The sequence below is a fragment of the Paramormyrops kingsleyae genome, chromosome 25 (assembly GCF_048594095.1).
Source record: "Paramormyrops kingsleyae isolate MSU_618 chromosome 25, PKINGS_0.4, whole genome shotgun sequence".
Classification (NCBI taxonomy): domain Eukaryota; kingdom Metazoa; phylum Chordata; class Actinopteri; order Osteoglossiformes; family Mormyridae; genus Paramormyrops; species Paramormyrops kingsleyae.
Window position 1 is genome coordinate 25,080,077 of NC_132821.1, and position 22,711 is coordinate 25,102,787.

At 46.5% G+C, this 22,711-nt stretch overlaps 1 protein-coding gene across 1 annotated transcript; it reads right to left on the reverse strand.

Annotated features, from left to right (window-relative positions):
* Positions 1-396: 396 nt before the first annotated feature.
* Positions 397-21,888, reverse strand: sh3d19 (SH3 domain containing 19). Its single transcript, XM_072706913.1, has 22 exons — positions 21,354-21,888; positions 20,994-21,109; positions 13,119-13,158; positions 12,038-12,078; positions 11,568-11,610; positions 10,858-10,993; positions 10,562-10,751; positions 9,356-10,306; positions 9,166-9,270; positions 8,482-8,606; positions 7,740-7,798; positions 7,381-7,594; positions 7,058-7,126; positions 6,197-6,337; positions 5,742-5,814; positions 5,163-5,293; positions 5,000-5,058; positions 4,461-4,687; positions 3,483-3,523; positions 2,595-2,781; positions 2,146-2,240; positions 397-1,280 (listed from the first exon to the last, which is right to left on the reverse strand). The coding sequence occupies exons 2-22, from the start codon at positions 21,079-21,081 to the stop codon at positions 1,164-1,166; spliced, it is 3,132 nt and encodes a 1,043-aa protein (XP_072563014.1). The 5' UTR covers positions 21,082-21,109; positions 21,354-21,888; the 3' UTR covers positions 397-1,163.
* Positions 21,889-22,711: the final 823 nt, after the last annotated feature.

A 22,711-nucleotide genomic window follows, 5' to 3' on the forward strand; every position in this document is an offset into this window, starting at 1 on the left:
TGTTCCATGGAGTTCTTGTCCACAAAGCTGGTTTTGAATACACAGCAGAGCGAACTTCTGGGCTTAGCTATGGTTAAAATTGGTTTATGGTTTGGCGACGTTGCTACTCGAGAATTCCGGAGAATAGCAGGATGCGAGCAAACAGAATGCTCTACCCACTTGCTCCCATTTGAATTTGGGGAATGCAGCCCTGGCCTTTTGCAGATCAAAATCCTTTTGTTAAAGTAAAGCATTTCCATTTGCATATATTACAGAACAGTCCTGAATTGCACATAGAAGCTTCTACAGTGTGTCTTAATGGCCTGTCACGTTTTATGGTCACTCCTTGTACTGTGCCCCCTAGTGGCAGAGTTGACTGAACCGATCCTAAAATAAACTACACCACTGAATTAACACTTACACTTGACTACTAGTTTGTAATTTCAAACAGAGCAGTGTTAAACAGAAATACATTTGACATTTACTTTAAAGCATAGAGAACCAGCATAAAACACCTTATTTCAATTCCTGAACTAAGAACAGTGTCAGAAATCACAAGTCAGGCTGTCTTTCTGCAATTTTGACATTTAAATATTGCATATATCCCGAGAAGAAAAGAATTAACGTTTAAAACAAGATGTAGTGAAAACAATCAGCCTTGAGAAACATGGCGTATGGTAAATGGGCTCAGTACTCAGTAACAGGAATACTGTCAGATTGTTCACAACACTAGCCATAGGGGGGCGCTGTCATATCAGTTCAGTGGCACTTTGCCTTACATGTACTGCTAATAGTGGCTGGTCATTAATGAAGCTATGTCTTGAAAATAAAAGGGATGCTTAATGGCAGTTTACAGCATCACACAAAAAATAAGTGTCCCATTGGGTGGGTGTGTCCATTATGGGGGGGGCACACCCCCACATTGTAATAGATACTTGTTCTAAACTGATTCATTTGGCATTTGTCTTTATGCACACGGCACTGCTGCCTGTGTGAATGAGGGTGCCGGGGGGGTCCGTTATGCATGGGAAATACTGCGATGTCGTAGAAGGCACTTCAGTGGGTTGGACGTTGAGGTGCAGCCCCACAGTCTCACGCCGCACCGTCAGAGTCTTCCCCCAGAGCTCCAGGTCAAAAAAAAAACTATTCCCAGTGTCTGTGTTCCTTTGGCCGTAATCGCACGTTCAGCCTTCCTGCAGCAGCTGGATGTAATTCTTTGGCACCAGACCCCGTCTGCCCCTTAGCTCCCCGACAAACCATTCCTCATCCACGGACTCCACGCCTGTGATGATGTCACCGACCTGCAGGGGGCAGAAACAGGATGGCAAACCAAAGCCATCAAATGAGTTCTACGGCTGGCGGATCGTCACAGCTGTGAGAACATCAGCAGCCGGTGTTCATTTAGAGCCTGTAGTGTTAATTCGGTCATCGTGCGGTAACAGCAGATGTTCTTGGTGTTGAGGCTAATTTTTAACCTGATGGCTACCAGTTCAGCCTTTGTACATTTAAACGAGACATTTAACCTGTAATGTACGGAGCATGGCGCAGGGATGCACAAAACTGGTACGCAAGTACGCATTTGCCATATAAAGCGATACGCGTGACAATCTTTTGTCGTAGTGGCACAAATGCGTATTTTATGTGCATTCGCGCGTTATGACAAGACATTACCATGAATTTAAATGTTTTATGTGGCTAATTTGTGGTATAAAGGCTAAAATGCACAGTGGTTTCTTGTCATAACAGCACAAATACACATAAAATAAATACGCATTTGTGCCACTACGACACGAAATTGCCGTGCGTATCGTTTTATACAGTAGATGTGTACTTGCGTATCAGCGCATAGCTAAATTCTAACAACGATTGTTACCTTCTGCACTCTCAGAAAAAAGGGTAAAATTTTGTACTTTTCCCTGTACCCATTTTAAGGTACAAAAATGGACTCTGAGGAACATCCCAAGGTACAAACAGCATTAATGTACCATCAATGGTACAGAAGTATTCCTCAGAGTCCATTTCTGTACCTTAAAAGGTACAATTACCTACAGCTAAGGGTACAGTTGCCAGACCCTTCAGGGTATAGCCCCAGTGATAAGCAAAGGTACAAATTTTTTCTAAGAGTGTACATGATACAACAGATCTGATTTGACTGAAGGGACCGACCGTCATAGAGAGCTCATCGTTATTCTCAGAGGTGAAGTCATACAAGGCTTGAGCTCGTCTCATTCCAGGGGATCCCTCCATCTCGACAGAAGGGCCTGGAAAGAAGAGGCAAGAACATATTGCACGTTTACGAAAGCTGTGTACAGTGATATGACAGCATGTCTTATCACAAGATAATGAGAAAATTTGTTATTTTGAGAAAACAAGCTGCTTTCGTACACATTTCTGCATTTCTATTTTTGCTATTTTATTTATGTACTTTATTTTAACATAATAGTTGTCAGGGACAGTGTTCAATGGCTGTGTCTTCTGCCGTATGCTAGATTGTTGTGCATTTGATAAATAAACTTTGATTTGATTTTGCTAGACTCACGTCACGCAGCCGTGAAAAAGGCACTGCTCATCCCTGCCCTTTTCCATCTGGGGGTGGGGGGGGGGGGGTCACTCACCTGTGCAGAACTCCACAAATGCCACGGGGAAGATGCCGTCCTTGCCGCGGAGCCTGCCGGAGCACCAGTCGGCGTCCACGTGCTCCGTGACCAGGACGCGGTCTCCCTGCCGGAGGGAGAGCTCCTGCTCCGTCTCGGCCGTGAAGTCGTGCCGGGCCACCGCCCACTGGCCCCCCGCAGGCTCCGGCTGAGGTGGTTTTACACAGAACCCAACATTCAGGCACAGGCACCCTGCTATAGCCCCCCCCCCCCCACACTCACCTGCAACACCGAGACCCTCAAAATAAAACCAGTCAACAAACTCGATGTTGGTTTTTCAGTAATATTACATGCTGTGCTTCGCCTGGGTTACAGCTCAATTTTACATATCAAGTTCACTATTTCTAAAGTATTTTAGGCATTATATTTAACTGTCATAGAATACAGTAAAAACGAAAATACTACGCCTACAGTGACCACCTAATTTATCTCAGGGGTTGCATTATGAGCCGGGACAAGGTTTGTAAGCTACAATTTCAATTAAAAAGACCTGGATTTCACTTAGTTCTTGCTGTGTGCTGATTGGTCAGCCTCCTATAATCATGCATGTGTCACTAATGTTAATGTGAAACAGCTGGATAAGTCTTTCAATCAAGGAAACAAAGCAGTCAAAGGACAAGAAAAGCTGAACTATTTAGCCAAACACAGGAGCCTTTCAGCTTTAAAGCAGTTTGCAAAAGCTGAAGTAGCTCGTAATGTCTCCCCTTACATGGATTAGGTGGTCACCCTATCTACGCCGAGATCCATAATGACACCCAATCTGTAACGAATATAATGGGTGGCCATGGATATGTTGGGATTCTCTCTCTCTGTGAGTTTCTGTAATGGCAGAGATGACTTTAAGTGTACCTTAGTGGGCTTCCCTTGGCTCTTAGATGAAGAATCCATGCCTGAGGGGTTGAGGGAAGAGACAGTGTTATTTACAACCTGTGTTTTGTGGTCATATATCCACCACACCACTGGGGGCAGCATACTTGAAATGTGAGACTTTGGAGCCAAACAATTCAGACTGTGGAGTGTGGACCCACAGCTGGAAGGTTCCAAAAAAGGCCCTGCTATTGCAGTGAACCTAAGATTCTCCATCTTCACAAAACGGTAATTATTTTATATAATAAATAAGCTGTTAGAGTGAAGCCAAGGTCCAACATTTTATTATGATCTAAAGTAAAATCCATTGAGACAATAGGAAATATGAGAGTAGTAAACAATTAATCATAACAATGCCTTTGCTGCATAATAATGTATCATTATCCCGTTCCTGAACACTGGCTGGTTTAATTCTGTGCCAGCTGAGTTGTTATTTAAACTTTGCTTAACCTGCTAACTGAACAACGTAATGTAAAAATGTTGTAAAATATTATATATTTTATGTATTTGCACTTGAGCAATCTGGCAAGGGCCTGACTAATCCAAATAATGGTTTTATGCTAATTTAGGGCAAAAGATAAAAGGAAGAGAATGAATTAACAACATAAAACAGTTTTCAACAGAGTAACCACTAATTAATTGAAATAATCATTACTGTTCATATCAAGGGGCACGATTTCAATAATGGAGTTCTTTTTTCGAAATGATAGGAATTGTTCCCCGATTAACCTCCATTTAATTTAACAAAGTTAAATAATTATACCCCATTTATGCTTCTGGCTGAATGTGATTTGATTATGATGTTTATTGAATCGGCTAATCAATCAAGGCACATTTGCAAGCATAGAAATAGACTGGTGCCTAGATGGGATGGTCATTTGGATTAGGATTAACAGGCTGTTTCGTGGTTGTTTTTAGTCCCTGGCTGTACAGGAGAAGTTTCTATGGATGCCGTCTTACCAGGGAGCTTTATCTTCATCTGAGGGGATGGCTGGGCCGGGGATGAGGGCAGGTCCTCCACGATTTCCACAAAATTGAGGGGGAACATGCCTGTGCGGCCCCTGAGCTCACCCCGGACCCACTCCTGCCCCGCGTACTCTCTCAGCCGGATCACGTCCCCCTCGGAGAAGCTCAGCTCGTCGCTCTGCTCCCCTTCGAAGTCGAAACGGGCCACGCACCTTGGCCCACTGTAGGAGGAAGGGGGACATGAAACGCACTCCCATCACCACGAGCATCCCGATGCATGATGGGATTGATGTCAACTGTACATTGCTGTCACTCCGCAGACTGCTGTTGCCACAATGCTGTGCAAGTCACTGAACGTCATTCGGAAGATGCTAAACGTGACGGCGGCCATTATTTTGTGACTTGAATCCAGTCTTGGCCAATCAAGGTCTGAATGTGTGACGCTTGCTCTTGTTCTCGACCCTGAGATGAGTGCCGTGGTGTGTTTCTATGTGCTCTGAGATAGACGATCACCCCCCCGGCAGGAAGCTCACCTCACAGCAGACGCTGGTGACTGCACTGTCTTCCCTTTTGATGGCACGGGAACATTAGACTGAAAAAAATACGAAATATGCTAAAAATCACAGAAAAAAACACATCTATTTGGATACTGGTATTGAGTCTGTCTCTTAAAAGCTCTGCCCCAGTAGCTCTTACCAGAACTTTCACATAGTTGACTGGGAAGAAGCCAGACTGCCCCCTACAGATACCACGGTACCAGTCACTGTCCACCTGCTCCACCATGGATACAATGTCGCCTGTCCGTAGGCTCAGTTCCTCAGCACTCTCTAGAGACCAAACATAACAGTCATTTCCATTTCTCTCACTGCCTCTAGGGGGCGGTAGCTGAGAACACCTGGAGAGCCAGTTGAAAAGATCCTAAATTTATCTGAGCCCGGACTTCTAGATGTCTGTCCATTTCTGAGCCAACCAGTCCCAGATGAGGGCTTCTACTAATTCCCCATAGTTCAGAGTTTCTCAATCCAGTCCTTGGGGGACACCTGACATTTTTGCTCCCTCCCAGTTCCCAGCCAATTAAGAACACCGAATACCTCTTTCAGGTGTGTTGGGAGCTGGGAGGGAGTGAAAATGTGGATTGTCTGGGGGTCCCCTGGGACTGGGCTGAGACACATTGCCATAGTTTAATGCTCATTAACCACAAATGTGAAAATTACAGTTTCAAAACACCCTATGTTCATTAGCATTACTGAGGGTTGCATCTGTAAGGTCACTTACCTGCGGTAAAATCATGCAGCGCCTGCACCTGTAATCCAGATCCACCCTTATATGTTTGACCTCTGCCAAGTGCCTGGAGACAGAGACAGGGAATGTCTTTAACAAATGTTTGAGGATCTTTTGGCTGAGATACATGGTTTGGCATTTACAGCAATTACCGTATGCCAGTGTTTCCCAATGTGGTTCTCGGGGACCCGCAGACAGTCGACATTTTTTGCTCCCTCCCAGCTTGGAGGGAGCAAAAATGTGGGCTGTCTGGGAGGGAGCAAAAATGTGGACCGTCTGTGGGTCCTCCGACGACCAGGTTGGGAAGCACTGCCGTTTGCAGTAACCTTGATGCTAAACAGTTAAACGAGTGGTTGATGCGTCACTGCATTGTGGTTACAAAGTAAGAAACTGGATCGGACAACAGGGAGGAGGAAGCGAGGCGAAGTGCCTGGAGCTTGTAACCTTACCTCCTGCTCATAGTCAGAGGCATCAAACAGAGGAGTGATGATCTTCATGCAGGCTTTCTGTACCCGGCCCTTGCTGTCCCCCACCTGGCACTCGAACGTGTCGCTGTCGATCTGCCCCAGCAGCAGCAGAACCTCGTTTTTCTTCACCAGAAGAGCGGCCATGTTAGTTCACACGCTTTTCAGCAACAATACCAGTTTAATTATGCCGTCACCAAAAAAGCTTTTAAAAACGTACTTCTTTACCTTGGGTTTTAATATCCCTGAACAGGATAAGCAGTTTCAGAAAAATGGATGGATGGATGGATGGATGGATAGATACTCTTTTTATATAATTGTGTTTTATGCATAAATTTTTTATTCTAATATTATGTTTTGTTTTTGCTTTTTTATATAATCATCATATTATTTATTCTAATTTGTATACTTTGTTCCTTTATACCATCTCCTTGCACGTATTTGCTCCCTAATTGCTTACCCTGTTTTGTTGCTTTTTTTCTTATTTTTATTTTCAATGTAAAGCACTTCAGGCTGCATTTTATATGTGAAAGGTGCTATATAAATAAAGATTATTATTATTATTATTATTATTATTATTATTATTATTATTATTATTATTATGGTGATTTTCAGTGGCCCCCGTTTGCCAAAAACATCCGACGGATTGACTGATAGATAACGGTTTAAATAAATGACCGGTCTGTAGTCTATAGCGACACAACATAGAATTACATGCTCAGCCATTGCCATGACTACTACACAAGGTGGGTAAAGTCATTATAGGCAACACAGCAAAACAAAAGTCTGTCATGGCTTCAACTGTCAGCGAACTCCAGCAGCCTTTGGTGAGGGTGGGTTATTTACCTGGAAAGAGACTTCCCCTGGACTGCTGCCACGGTAGCTGAACTCTGCAATTGCGTGTGGGAGTCCAAGCTTGAGGGAACATGGACGAAAACATTCAGTACGGTAACGTGAACCCTTAGCTGACACATTCATCCAAAGCTGGACATTTCTCAGGGCAGTCATTCAGCTTACAAGCACAGGTGACGTTAAACTTGCAGAATAATCCCTAGACGTCTGCTTCTGGGCTTACAGACAGCCCATCTGACAGCTTACTCCCATATTCAGTTACACACTGAATACTCATACATCCCCCACAGGATCACCAGTAACGCAATAGTACTTACTGTATACTTGTTGTAGAGGACGTGTCCGGGGTTGGGTCTAGGGGGTAGAACAGGACCCCGCTTAGTTGTCCCCTGACGCTGCCTGACAGGAGCTGCACTTCTTCCTCCATGTAAGGAGGGTTGTCGGGGGCTGCCAGCCTGTGGAGGGGGGGGCCTTCCTGGTGCTACTTTAGTTGGTGGGGGGCAGAGTGGAAGGACCTTGCCCCCTGGGGGTCTGAGTAGGAAATGGGAATTTCTGACTGTTAAAGAGAGTTTCTGATGTCATCAAACCTAGAAGCTGCAACTTCCCAGGAAACTAAATCTAGTGTGCAAGGCCATTGAAGTACTCTGACCAATGAAGACAAACATGCCGTACTCACCGAGGGGGGAGGGATATTGCGGGCGCGGAGCTGTCGGGCCACTCTGAATTACCGAATCCCTAGAGGCCAACAGACAGAGCAGGAAACCTTTAGCCAAGTAGGAAAATGCTAGCATGCTAATCCCCTGTAGCCACCACGTGCTGCCAGTCTGCAGACCGCGTCTACTGACCCCACGGAGAGGTCAGATGGTGTTAAATCCAGCAAGATTAACTCGGGGGCCAGACAGTATGCAATTAGGCCTTCCATGGGGTAGAGGGGATTTATGGTCACTGGATGTCAATGCCTAATTTGAAGGTGTAGACAGAGCAATTTTGGAATAGCACCGTTCGTGGACGAGGGTCACAGCCCAGGACACGAGTACGACGAGTGATACTGGGATACTCCACAGTGCTGGGAGATGGTCGTGAGGGCAAGGCAGGGGTCTGGCGAGTCCAGGCTGGGGCAGCCGCTAGCTATCTGGGAGGAGGCTTTTTCTTGGGTGGCGTGAGCGAGCCACAGCTGACGTGGACCCGGGGGTCCGGTGAGGGCCGAAACACAAAGACGCGTTTGTGAGTCGGCAACAGCAGAGGGGCTCCCATTCAGAGTGCAGCTGAGGTTAAAGAAAATGAGGCATTGTGGTCCGCGACGGATCCTGCGACTCCCACACCACGATCGCTTCGGGCTGCGAGGGGGGGTGGTTCACGCAGGCCAGCAAATGGGACTGGAGCGACAGAACATGGCCCCAATGCCAAGGGCGTCTCACCTGCACCAGGGTCTGGTAGGTGGACTTAGACAAGAGGCTGGACTTTTGGCCGGTCAGAACAGAGTCTCCTGCAGGCCACTGGGGGGTCAGGGGGGGGGGATTGTCCTGAAACATGTCCTCCGATTCTGAAAGAGACCAGTCAGTTACAGGATAGGTAACAGGTTCAAGCAACCAATCAGAGCAAGGCTCCCACTGAATGCTCTACAGGAGAATCAGATTTTAGAAGTTGTACTTACACAAATGTGTTCTGAGGGCATTATGAAAAACGATTGGTTCAGAGAAATAACCTATCAGATTGTAGAGGAGGTGGGTCTAAGCAACTAGAGGAGGCAGGACCATCCAATCAGATGTCTTGGTCCCTCCACCTGTGGTTGCTTGGATCTATCTCTCTGAACCAATCATTTTTCATTCTGTCCTCAGAACATTTTTGAGTAAGTAAAACTTCCACAAGTGATGTGGCACGTTTGATAATCACTATATTATGCTCAGAGATCTGTATAAACAAACACAGAAAGGAACAAGTCCTGTGGAATTGTAGGCACCCGGATGAATGAGTACTTAACGATGAAGTGGTTTAATTCGTCCTCCTAAGCACTCTGCTTCACAATAACATCTGCTATTTTACTCCCTTCCCATAATTATCTGTTTTTTTAAGCCATCTGGTCGCGAGCAGGGGAAACTCACGCGTTTCTGATTTGCTGGCTACTCTGATCATCGTGGGCTTTCGGGAGATACTGGGCCGGCTTGGTGGGTTCTGAACAGAGCGGAGCGGTTTGGCCGGGGCAGTGCCTGGAGGAGGGGAGGGAACCCGTGGGCAGGTTAGGGCCGCAGAGATTACGGTTATGGATACACCACCAACGGCCATGATACTGACCTGCGGGCGTGATCCAGTCGTCAAGGCTGCCACTAAGAGGGATGGGCAGGTTGGGCTTAGCTTGTACTGTGGGGCGTGCTACTATGGGCTGGTCCTCTTGGGCCATGATGTTCTTCACCCGGGCGAGAACAGACACCCCCGAAGAAGAAGAGGGCAGGGCCTGTGCGGAGCCTCCATTCTCTGCAGTACACTGGGGAAAAAGTGGCTTGGGGGTGGAGAGGGGGGTGGGCCTGGGGGCGGGGACAGGGGTGGAGCCAGCTACAGAGTTGTCCTCCCAGAAGGTCCAGTTAGAGGGCTTGGATGAAAGGGCTGGCTTTGGTGCCAACATGGGGGGTTTTGGCAGCTGGTAGCGGGGCTTTGCCTGCGGCTCTCCCACCAGGCCCTCGCTGTCTCCTCCGTCTGTGCCAACTTGCTTCTCGAAGGCCTGGATCTTGGCTCGGATGTTCCGGTGGCTGTGCAGGGCGCACATGTCGTCGTCGTCGTCGTCGTCAGACTCTTCCTCGCTGCCCTCCCCGGCGTCGCACACGTCGCCCTCGCCAAACACGTCCAGGAGCTCCTGCAGGTACTTGCTATCGGACACCTCCCCACCAGCAAGAATCAACTGGCCATTCTCCCCGTCATCCTTCAGTCGGACTAATGTCTGAACTTTGACCTCTCGAGTGAGCGGCCGCAAGTTGGGGTTGGTGCGGGGAGGCGGAGTGGGGAACCACAGAGATTCAGAGGGGGGGGCAGAGACCGGGCACTCTGTGGCGGGGGCGGGGCTAAGGGGCTCAGTGGAGGGGGCACCCTCCCCAGGCAGGAAGGGGTCACTCGGGTTGGATCCCGAAGTGCGATTTCCAGATTCCTGACTGACAGGGGCGGTCTGTACTCCCTGTGCAGCCCCAAGCTGACTTGGAGTTCGCTTAACTTTTGAAGGCAGGGATGGTCTGGGAGGTTTATGGGGCTTTTTATCTACAAATGATAAAAAAATGCATCAAACAACATGATGAGCACAAATTAGCATTTAACAACTTTCAGAATCGGTCAAAAACATGAACTCCTCCCCCATTACATCATCAGACGAGATCACGCTGTACGATTGGCTAAAGCTCACCTTAACAAAAGTTACGGAATCATGGGAAAATTACCTCAAACTGATAAACTGCACCTGTATCTGAAGTATATTTGATTTTATCTGGGAATGACACTTTAATCCCTTATTCTTACCAGCAGATTCAGCTCTGGTGTCCTGGGCAGTTGCAGTGCATTCTGGGACAGATGACTCAGTCTCGGGTTCAAAGTCAGTCTGTGTGGCGATGGTAGTGGTGATGGCAGTGGTACGAAGCGGTGGGGCCGAGGGTGGGGGCTCTTGTTCCTTTGTTTTCTCTTTGATCACCTGGTCATAGGAGGGCGGGGGCTACAGGCAAGTGAGGGGGGGGGGGTTAAAAAACTTGGTAAACCCAGAGACACAAACCCTACAGTACATCACACCGTCATGGGTAAGAGGAAGGCTTGAGCATTACCAGGCCCTCTGCTGGGATGCGTCCGCCCCAGATCTGCTGAGAGGGAGGGGGCGGTGGAGGAAAGCCCCCAGAACCACCAGGGAACCAGTGACCCGGACTCAGAGGTTCCGCTGACAGAATGGTTATCTCTGGTCTCCTGCCGCAAGCAAAAGCGCCAAGAAAGATATTAGCAGAGCGGCGCATGGTTTCAACAGCCAACAGCTCATCTCAGAACCAGCTTAATAACTCTGAGCAGGACAAACTTGTATATATTTACACATGCACCTGTTAGACAACTTATTATAGCAGTAGAGGATGTTAATTAAGTGTTATGACTTTAGGTTTTTAAATATGCCACGTATTTGAAGTGGAGTACAAAGATGTGAATAGACGTACTTGTGCACAGACTAAAAGAGTGAACACAGACGTGCAGAGGCGCAAAAATTATCACGGCCGTTTCAAATGCACTCAAAGACATAGAGAAGGTAGGGCTTGGCGATATGATATCGATATGATATCGCCCAGCTCTAAGAGAAGGCGTCCAGGGAAATACTGGTCAAAGCCGACCCGATTTCATCGGCAAGCTTCACCATCAGCACCTCCCCTCCCCGCCCCGCCCCCATCTGAGACGAAGTGAAATTGCTAATCCGACACCCATCCTCAGAGGATGGTGCCCTAGGCGGCCGCCTATACCGACCGGCGCCGACGCAGGGTAAACCACTGAGACTTACCTTCGATCACGGGGGATGTCATTCTGGGCGCTGCCCCTCGACGCTGCAATGTTCAAATAGAAAAGAACAAAGGTAGCTATCGTTAAACATGAGCCGCGTCGCGCCCAGAAAAGATGTCACAAATAGCAGCGACAGGAATGGAATGAAATTCCGAGACACTAATGGGTAGGGAGTACATTCACAATTAGCTCCTAGTCTTTTAATACAACAGGAATTAAAGTGTTACTCTTGTAAGCAGAGGTGGATAGTTCCAGATAGTAAAAATCCAGACCAAGATTTTGTTTCAACCAACCAGTTGAGTATAAAGAGTCACAGTCACAGAGTACTGAGCGGGTTGGTTAAAACAAAACCTTGGTCTGGATTTTTGCTTTCCGGACCTGAACTATCCACCTCTGCCTGTAAGGACTGTATGCGGTTTTTACACTGTTTTTAAACAATTGAAAACTCTAGTTGAACACAAAAGCACTCACTTCTTTTGATAGCCGCTCTGATAGACAACAGGGCTCCTTGACTGAAAAGCAGACGTGACAAGCTGGTTACACGAGCTACCCAATATAGCGTTGCCCCCTTGTCATTTTTATAAAAAGACGTAAAAAGCACACACTGTAACTGAAAAGCGGTGAAGGACTGTGAGGAACATAAGGTGACAGAGAGACTCTCCTGGTTTTACTGGCAGACGTGACCAAAAGGTTTCTGAAGAATACTGCCCCTTTTCCACACAAAATTCAGGACCAACTCTACTGTAAAACATGTCCATCCAGGCCGGTTTTACTCAATCGTGACACAAACAACAAAACCCAGGCTGAAAATGACGCGGCAAACTCTTTACACACAATAAAGACAAAAACAAAACGGTGAAACACCCAAGGACTCAGGGAACCGGTCATGCCATGCAGGGCTACAGAGTACACTCTGACCTTACCGTCGGAGGCTGTGGGGACAACAGAGGCTAACGGCAGGCTAACGGCAGGCTAACGGCCGGCTAACGGCAGGCTAACGGCCCCCTCGCAGGGTCTAATAAGGGGTGACACTCACAGATCCACCAGGACCGACTGTCAGACTGCTAATCTGACACTACAGCGCAACATGCTGCTGTTGCCAAATAAACACACACACACACACACACACGCACACACACACACACACACACACACACACACAGCCCCTGCCATTTCGCTCACTGTCGCAGGGGAAGAGGATAATCTGCTGAAAAGCTTCTGGAGACTTCTTGCCCTCGCAGTGGGCTCACCAGTGATTCCAAGACAGCTGCCACAGTGAACCAGACCATAAACACGACACCCCGAAGCAGCAGAGGGTAGATGAAAGGTCTAACGATTCAAGTGATCACCATAATTAAGAAGATTACAGCCCAGATCATTAACAATGGGCAACAATAGTCCATTAGAACTATAACATAAAGGAACCCAGTCCCTTCCACAATAACCTAGGCCTCATCTCTCCTTTACCAAAAGCTCCCTGCATCTCCCGTGGCTCAGAGTTGCCCTCACCGGAACCGGGAACCCTAGCCGGGGGGAGGAAGGGAGAACTTACCCTGAGAGCCGATGTTCCGGCTTGTTCCGCTCCGATCGTTCTGAAAAGAGGCGGAGAGATGCTTAGTCAAAACCTGGACATGCCCCATTACAGATCTACACAGCTCCTTCGAGAAGCTTTTGCTCATTCAACTTCTCATATATCTATAGCATCAAATGTGTCGCATCCCCCTCAAAGGTCAAATGAAGTCTCCTAATCACAAAGGGGAAATTCCCAGACAGACACACCCGTTTAAATTACTTTGGGCTAGATCTGTTGTTATCGTCCAAGGGGAGGGGGGGGGGGGGGTTCCCCTGTGGTCCTTGACCATTTGATTATACCATAAAAGGAAGAGAGGCCTATCGAATCTCAGTTGTGGGCAAACTGCAGACCACGGCAGGGATTTCTGTAACATAATCTGGCCAAAAGCATCGCTGCATGGGCGGCGAGGAGTGCATCTCTCGAGGTCCAGGTTCACAGGAGTGAGGAGGGAGACCGTCCAAGCCAAGCTTTTCACAAATGGAATGCCTATAATTTTCTCTTAGTTTTGAAGCAACGTCCGTGTAAGCTTGGGTGGTATCAAACTTTTCATACCGGCAAGACATCATACCGCGATATATGGTATTTAGGCAGTGTTTTCAAAATCAGTGCTATTCGGACATTTTGAAATCCTGTTGATAATATTTGCTGGACGTGGCGGGGGATGGGGAAATCCGTATAATATATGTCACAATATACATGGCAAATTTTACCTTGGAGGACCATCACCCATCGCCCAGGTGCCTGGCCAATTTTGTCGCCAAGATTAAATTACAATGGTATACCATATTACTGTAACACCACACAGGTTTATTGTAACCTGGGGCTATGCTTAAATCAGACACTAGTCTGTCAGTCCGAGCACAGTCAATCTACGGCAACTGTGCTGAGCCAACATTCACAGCAGGCCTGTGTCTGCACCATGGAGCTGACCTGCGATGCGGACAGTTTAGTGTCTTTATAAACCAGAAATCCAAAAAAAAGGTTTCATTCTCCCTCATCACAAGAATTTTACCAGCCTTTCCAGGGGGGTGTGCCACAAAGCAGGATTTCTGTTAGCTGGGTTAGCCTAACTTAAGCTAAAAGTCATGCTTGTCCAATAGAAATCCTCCTTACCTAAACCCTCATTGGACAATCTTGACTTCGAGCTTAAATTATCCCAGCTAACTTGGAAATCCTGCTTTGTGGAGCATCACCCTGGGCCAGACCCAACACAGGCCCGGACCAGCTCCCTTTGACCAGGGAATACTGCACGAATGGAGGGACGGCGTACCGGCTGACTCCAGAGGTGTGGAATTTTGGAAGGAGGCACTGAAAACCTCACCTGCCTCCACATGGCCATTTTACTAGAAATGCTAAGAGAAGCTCCATGGACACGACATGGCATGCTGCCCGCGTTAACCCTTACTAGTCCATGAGCAGCCTTACGAAACGCACACAGAATCATCAACCAGCGTCTCTCAGCGGACAGAACTTAAAGTACCTGAGGCAGCTAAAACCCTGGGGAGAAAAGCTGAATTCCAAACACGCCAAGACTCCAGGGTGTGGATTGATATTTATGAAGCGTCTTCCAGATGACAACAGGATGGGTGACATTTTAGGTGAAGAGTATGCATTGTGGATATGGACGACTGAGGTGTCACCACAAAAGTACAAAGGGACCCTGGAGTTCAGAGCAGGTTTGGGGCCAGGCGGTCATCCCCCTCATCCACACGTCATGGGAAATATGAATGACAGGTAAGGTCGAGGTTTGCACTCAGAGATACATAGAAACATACAAATAAAATACAATTAACAATCGAAATTCATGAACAGTCATGTCTGGGATAAAACACACTCGTAGGTGATGCTTTTTCCAGCTGCTTCCAGAGAAACTCCCAAGTCTCCATGTCATAAAGCTAACTGTCCCCAACCCTGGGGCTCTTTCCCAAAACATGGGGGTCGCTGCCTAACTAGCAGACATCAAGTCTGACTGCAGACACAGCCAAATTCCACAGGGCTAACAAACAGCATATGCTGTATGCATCAGAGCACAATTTTAACAGTATTGTGAAAACCAATTAACACGCACACATTGAGGGAAGCACTTTACAGAGGTGGAAAGTTCAGGTCCAGAAAGCACAAATCCAGACCAAGGTTTTGTTTCAAGCAACCAGCTGAGTACTCTGTGACTCTGACTCTTTATACTCAACTGGCTGGTTAAAACAAAATCATGGTCTGGATTTTTACTTTCTGGATCTGAACTTTGCACCCATGCCTCTTTTTACATGATATATAATGGTCCATACTTTGCATTACAATTCAGTACTAAAATCTATAGGATGGTGTTCACTCTGAATGCTGATTGGGAAGTTCCGGTACTGCTGGCTGTTAGCTTTAGCGACATTCTCACACAGTCCTGCTATAAGTACACACTCCGCTGTCCAGTCACATGACACAACACGATCTCATGGGGGGGGGGGCTCCTCACAAACCCCTCGCATGACAAACAAGGAGCTGCTCCCACCAGCTTAAGGTGAGCAAGCAAGGTTAAGGTATAACCACAAGGTAAAGGGCCTGGTAACTAATTAGTTACCCCGTGAGAAAGTAGTCTGGTTTCAGTTCAAATTTTTGCTTCCTACTACCTGTTCTATGTCCTGCGTACACTGAGGTATCAGGCAGCTTCTCTAGATCCAACTGGAAGTGCCACTTCAACCCTACAGCACTTGCCCAACTGGCCACACCCACCTCCTTCACCTTCCTTACTCGCTGTGGCTCAAAATACGCAGAGACAAAAACACAACATGACAAAAAGGCCACACGGAAATCAAGGAAACAATTGCCAAATGGGAAAAAAAAACTGCATAGATGAAAAGTGACACCAGCTTTGTCGATCCGGCGTGTCTGTGGATTCGAGTTTATCGGGGAAGGTCGCTACGTCTCGCCTCCCGACAAAAAACGTCAGCTGGAGGAGGTCATTGCAGGCCTTTGCTAGCATGCTAACATTACCAATAAAATCAAGCTTAAGGCTGGCAAAGATAGACGGGCGAAAATCCCCTTACCTGCTCCGGCTGCCAAACGGCATGTGAGATCCCTCCCTCTCTGCTAACACTGTGTCTTTTATGCAAAGAAACCCCAGCCGCCGACCACAATAGCGCCGCCTGATTGGCTGGCGCCAGTGCACCAATCTGACACTGGAATGCGGCCATTCAGGAAGTGCTCACCTGTCGGCCATGCACCTGCTCTTTAGAAACCAGGAAGTCAGCATTCTGCCTGGGAGAAAATTACAATCTCCTCACTGTCACCCACACCAGCAACTGACCAATCAGTGCCTCGCGTGCACACTAATGGAATTATGCTAACATCAATAGAGGGGGACCTCCTGCGCATGACTAGGACCGACGTGAACGGGAATTCCGATGCTTCAACCCTTCCTGACGCCACGCCCCAGAAGCACACACACACATTTCCAGTTTTCTGTTCAGGCAGAAAGGAATTTAAAACCAGATGTACCAGCCTCTTTTGTTCGGGCCGGCAAGCGATCACGCAGCCGACGTTAACCTAGACTTTTCAGTAAGACGGCAGCCAGTGTGACTGAAACATCTCAAGTTCAGCTCTTCGGCACCCTTCGACGATGCAATCCTTCTGCACGTGATATTTACAAAAGCGGGCGAGACTGACAGACCATCCGAGTCAATCCGGTTCAGAACCGGAGATCCCGAAAGGCTTCGGCGCCGCGTACATCTGACACCGGGCGACCTCTGCCTCTTTCCCGCTCCATTCTGTCATTTTAGCCCTTTATCTGCAAGCACTGTTATTGTTCTTCAGCTAGTCACGGAGGCGGCAGATTACGCTTCAGGTGCCTGGGAACAGCGGCTCGAACCCCACCCACCCAAAAGGAGCCTCACCTGCCTCTCACACCAGAGGACCGGAGTGGTTTATCAGCTTTCGGCAGAGTCCTAACCCTGACACACCGTCACGGGGAGTCACGTCAGAGGCCGAAAAAGCAGGTAAACGTGTAATATGTGCCCTTAATGTCCAGACACCCCTGTGCTGAAGAGGTCAGACCAGGTGAGGCATGTGGGTGACTGACTCAGAGGGGCAGGCTGCCGTCTTTACAATACGTAGCCAAAACATCAATGTATCCAACCAGCACAAGGTCATGGTGGAGTTTAGAGCCAATCCCAGCACAGGGCCCAAAGCAAGGATATATCAATTCATCACGGGGCATAACGGCCATTTCAGAAGCAGCGGTTTAGGCTAAATGTACATGGGAAGAAGGTGGAACAGGTGGATCAAACTAACACACAGGGAGACACACAGATGGGGGCAGAATTCAAACCCCTGTCCCTGGAGGTGTCAGGGGACATCATTAGCCACCATGCTGACTCCCCTTCCCACAATTCAGTTGGTGGGAGGGGGTCAAAGGTCAGCCCAACCAAAAAAACAAAGAAAAAAAAAAACCACAACAGCTGCTTAGGTCATACATGTGACTGGATTGATTATCAGGATTTCCTTTATTTCTTTCTCTTCTCTTCTCACAAATAAAGTCGCCAGCATCTCCCCGAGTGAGAACAGCACCAATTATGTGATTATAAAGCACGTTTCCTCATTCGCCACAACAAGCAGAAAACTTCAGGGCTTGGAAAATCCGCCCCATGCTCCAACGACCTGCTACCAGGATGCACGATCCAGTTCTGCACATGATTTATGGAGCTTGTCACGTGGACCGCCTTCGATACACCCCCTGACTGAGCTGAACCTGCAGCTCACGCAGAACTGGACTCCCCGCTGCTGAGCTGCCGTGCAAATTCCGGAAGCCTCTTACCAGCCTGTGAGGGGCCTTTCAATAGTTTAAAGGTTAAATCTGTCCTACAGAGACTGGCTAAATTAGTATCGAACCCACCTGCCCCTTACACCTCATTATGTGATACACAATGGAAAAGTCAGAGTTAATATTTAACATGGGACAATTAAGAGTGATTTTTCAATCTGAGAGTATTAAAGCACTTTTCCCGAAACATCCAATGACGCATCTTCAGCTGCCTAATAAAATAAATCAAATCAACATGAATGCAAATGGACAATTCCTATTCAACATGACACGACACAGCAAGCTGCAAAGGGGCTGCAAAGGTGTAAGAAGGTATTAAGTCGACTCTAAAGCCCCCACCTACCAAAGGCTGAACTGGGGAATGGGGGGGGGGGGGGTTGCTGATCCACCGAAGGATGTTTTTCTACATTACACCAAGTGCATTATGATAATGAATTCAGAGCGTAATGATTTAATGCTCCATTTATCAATCTGTGAGTAATAAAACACTTTTCCCGTGACATTCAATGACGCATCTTCACAAAATCCATTATTTTAAGATATTAACCATAATAATATAATGTATTAATCTTAATTATATAAATGCTGGGGCTTTATGGAATACAAAAGCAAACATCCTTCAGGACTGTGAATCAACTGTTTTTTTTTTTGTTTTATAATAATCATGAATATTTGCCCTAATAATGAAATATTACACACGTCCCCTACATCTCAAGGATAACCAGCTGCCTTCTAACTAGGGAAAGGGGCAACCAAATTCTAATGTGACTCATTTGCTAACTGGTCCCAATTCACTTTCACAGCACAAGTACAAGAGCATTCCTACGCATTAAGGACACTGGCTAAGAGAGTAACACTCACAGAGTGTTAGATTATGTGGGGGTGGTGCAGTGTAAAACCAAACAGGAAGTCCACTTGGAACTTGGTGAACAACCCAACGAAGTGAGCTGGCTGTAGGACAATTTATCTTTTATCTGTCAGTCAGACATTGGTTCCGAGTAAAATACCGGTTCCCAACGCATAAGGCGAATATGTCAGCTGGCACCATGTGCTTCGGTTCAGGGGAAGGCACTATGTTACTCATGCACCCCCCATGCAAGAAAACCGAGACAAAGAGCACATCACAGTTTACAAGGAAACCAGTAACTTAACCCGCTTTAAGCCTGGCCATTTTGCACTCTTCCTTGTTAATCTTAAGAAAAATGAGAAAAACAGAACTGACAGATAATGGCAATTGTGTCGGCAATAATTCATTGTTTTTTTTTTTTGTGGGGAGTGGGGGTGACAGGTGGAAAACCAATAGGACCCTCCTCTCCAGCCCAATCATAAGCCAGCCTACCTCAAGGCAAAGCAGGCCGGATGATTGGCTGGAACAGCCATGATTGACATGTTTACTTTACACAGACAAACTTTAATCTAATATAGAACAAAGACCCCCATTTTGGCATAGACTGGCATAGTTCATATGCACTGAATATTAACTTCATTACCGTAAAACAGGAGGGGGGGGGTAATGATGTCTATTCAGCCGAAGATTGTTGCAACCCCGGCAACAGTGACCCATTACATTTTCCGCACGGAAAGAGCCCACAAGGTTAAAGATCAAATGAAGCCGGAGAGACCATGCACCCTGCTCCGAGCACAAACATGTCACCGACTGACTCATTCCTAAAGACTGTATTAGGAGACGGTTGCTCTTTAAAAGCGCATTTCGAAGCCACGTTCATTCCTGCCAGGCCAAAAGCGCCAGGAATGACCTTCGCTCCGATTCACAAACAGCCTTTAGGATGTTTGTATTCCAGTAATAAAACCGGCCTTCGGTTCAGCAAGCCAGAGATAAGTGGTGTTGAGGGAGGGAGGGGGGGGGGCGGTTTAGGGGGGTTTCAGGTTGGCACACCTCAAAAAACCTCCCATTGTACTTGTTAGTTGCCAGCTAGGAGTGGGCAAAGGTACCACAATGACTAGTTTATAGTAAATATCGAGTAAATGTCAGCGCTCACCCTGACACTGTAACACTGAAGGACAGTGACCACAAATACATCCCACAAGCATAATAATCACCAAAACTGCAGTGGCCGTCCGCATCCACACGTCAGACTTCATGCTACCTGCTTACTCCTCACACACCTGTGTGAGCACTTATCGTCCTGGATGGCACGGAGGACAATATCCTTTGGCAAGGGCAGTTATCTTTTCTAATTACTTAAACCCTGACTGAGAGCGTTCGGTTTGCAGGTATTCACGCAGGTGTTTTTTTTTTGTGGCAAGGAGTACAAAGGAAAGCACTGTCTACTCCACGAGGCAGATAGTTAGGGAACCAAACATTTTTATTAATTCCACGCTGGTTCAGGGATGGCACATTATACATAACTGCACCGTGTTACTTACAATATTCCTTTTTTTTTGGAGGGGGTGCAGTTTTCTACCGCCTGTTCATTGGTGTAATACTCAAATGATTATAAAAAAGCACAGAAGGACAACTATATAACTAACAATTGTAAAATTTACACTAGTGGGCAAAATTGTGGAAACACCTGGCATGTTTGGCATTTCGCTCTAAAAACGTTGTTTAAAATCTACACGAATATTGGCGGTAATGTTTATAAATCAAATAATGTTACAAATATCATACATTGGACGATTAAATAAATAACTGGAGCAACAGTTCAATAAAATCGAAGTTCTGCAATCTCTAAAAATTGAAAGTGTTTCCACAGTTTTGGCCACTAGTGTATAAATGTTTCTTGTTTTGTGTCATGTCCATGACGTATTAACCTGACAATCTCAATCTGCGCAGTTAAACTTCCAAGCCTCGCTTCTTAAACGGTGTCTCGACATGACAATGTTGTTGCGAACCTCAAACGTGCCACGCATAAGAATCAAAGCCGAGCTCCAGAAAACTGCCCAGGCAGAGCCGTTTGTAAACAGGGGGACCCAGGGGCGCTCAGGCTGGCTGCGCCGAAACCCGAAACGCTCTTAGCCAGCAGGATGTGCCTGATCGTCCATGTAAAGATAGTAAAGCCAGTGTTTTAAAAAATAAATACCTGTTGTTGGATTTCGGTTCCGCAAAACAACCGTATCTCTGAGCTCTCTCAACTCCTCCTCCTCTTCTTCACGTCTAGCTTCAGCCATTAGGGGAAAATGGGAAAAACCCTTTTACCTGAAAAAATAATAATTGTCCATTTCAAAGATTGCTGTCACCGTACAATAACTTCGCTCCCGGAGCGGCGCACCCGCATCTGAGCGCTGCTGCCATCGTCCTGGAAACGCGACTACAGGAGAATAACAACTCCTATCTAATACACATTTTCATTCTTTTACCCTAGCATTTTAATAAATTAACATCACTCTCCAACTGAAATGTTCCAGAAACTAAACTACGGCAAAGCGGCCAGCTGACTTACCTTTCCAGCACCGTATAATAACCAAACTGCAACAGGAAATTCAGCAACAGCGCTAACAAATGGAGGTGGTGCCTGGTCGCGAAGTGTGACAAAACTCGAACTTTTCAATAGGCCGGGCGAAAATCTATCATTTAATCTTTTTTTTCGATCCGCTTCTACTGCAGGCTTTGCTCATTCCTAACAATTGTTTTTAAGTACCACAGGTTAACGCCGCCGACGACAGGGGCCGCGTACAAACGCGCTCTTTGTATTCGCGTTTCGATGCTCCGGCGGGATTCGTCCTAGCAGATCCCACAGTGCGACTGTCATGTTATAAATCCACAGATACGCGTATTTCCTTATTATGATCGCACCTTGCTGCTAAGGCTTTGGGATCGGTTTCTAGCCTTCCCCGCGTAGTTTTCTGTTGCTTAACCCCGGCGTCACCCTAAACACGTTTTAACATGCCGGGGGAAATAAACCAAACCAGTCAGCATGAAACTGGACTAAAACGAGCGCCAAGTATTGAACAGCCGTAAGGTAGCTGTTACGCAAGACAACAAATAATTAAAATTCATATTGTGAGATTATCTATAGCTTAAACTGTTTTATAATTACAACCATACACTTTACGATGCATTGAACTACATCGTAAGAATGGTTGATTATATCCTAGTAAGAGCTAGGTAGGCTAAGTAATCGTATTGAATACTCTTTTTCTGCTTTACAAGTGTGTTTCTTTTATGAGGTTCTAGGTGTTGCGCAAGTACACAGCAGTTGCTAACTTAAATTGAGATTTCTAATAAACGTTTGTTAAATATCAATCACTTTGCAGTTTTGTCCCCGACGCTATAGAAATGTGTTGACAACTTGAGGCACACGACAGCAAAGAAAATCACTTTGGTATATTTAAAAGAAAAAAAGCAACCGTGAATTTTAGGATAATCAAGATCGTGATCTTTTGCGAATTCCAGAGACTTCCAGGGTGCAGGTTCTTGTTCTGAACGCTAGATGGGAGCATACCCATATATTATAAATTGGAATAGTAAACTACTCGTAAGCATTACAATCATTAACCTATCATTTCTGTTTATTTTTCAAGATCAAACAAGTGATTAACACGAGAATCATGTTTCCTTGAGAAATGCCTGCGTACTGACTGCGTGATTAATTAGAAACCAAGCCATCACGTGGCTGTTTATTGTTTACAAGCGAGATTAGAAAACTTTACGTAATTATGTCATTCATTTTCAGAAAACAGAACCAATTTTAAATTATTTTCAAATAACCTCTTTGTTTATTGGATGAAACCACAGCTTGAATGTCTTAGGCGGGCTACAGAAATAATGCTGAACAGTTTGATGTTTTGCGTAATGCTT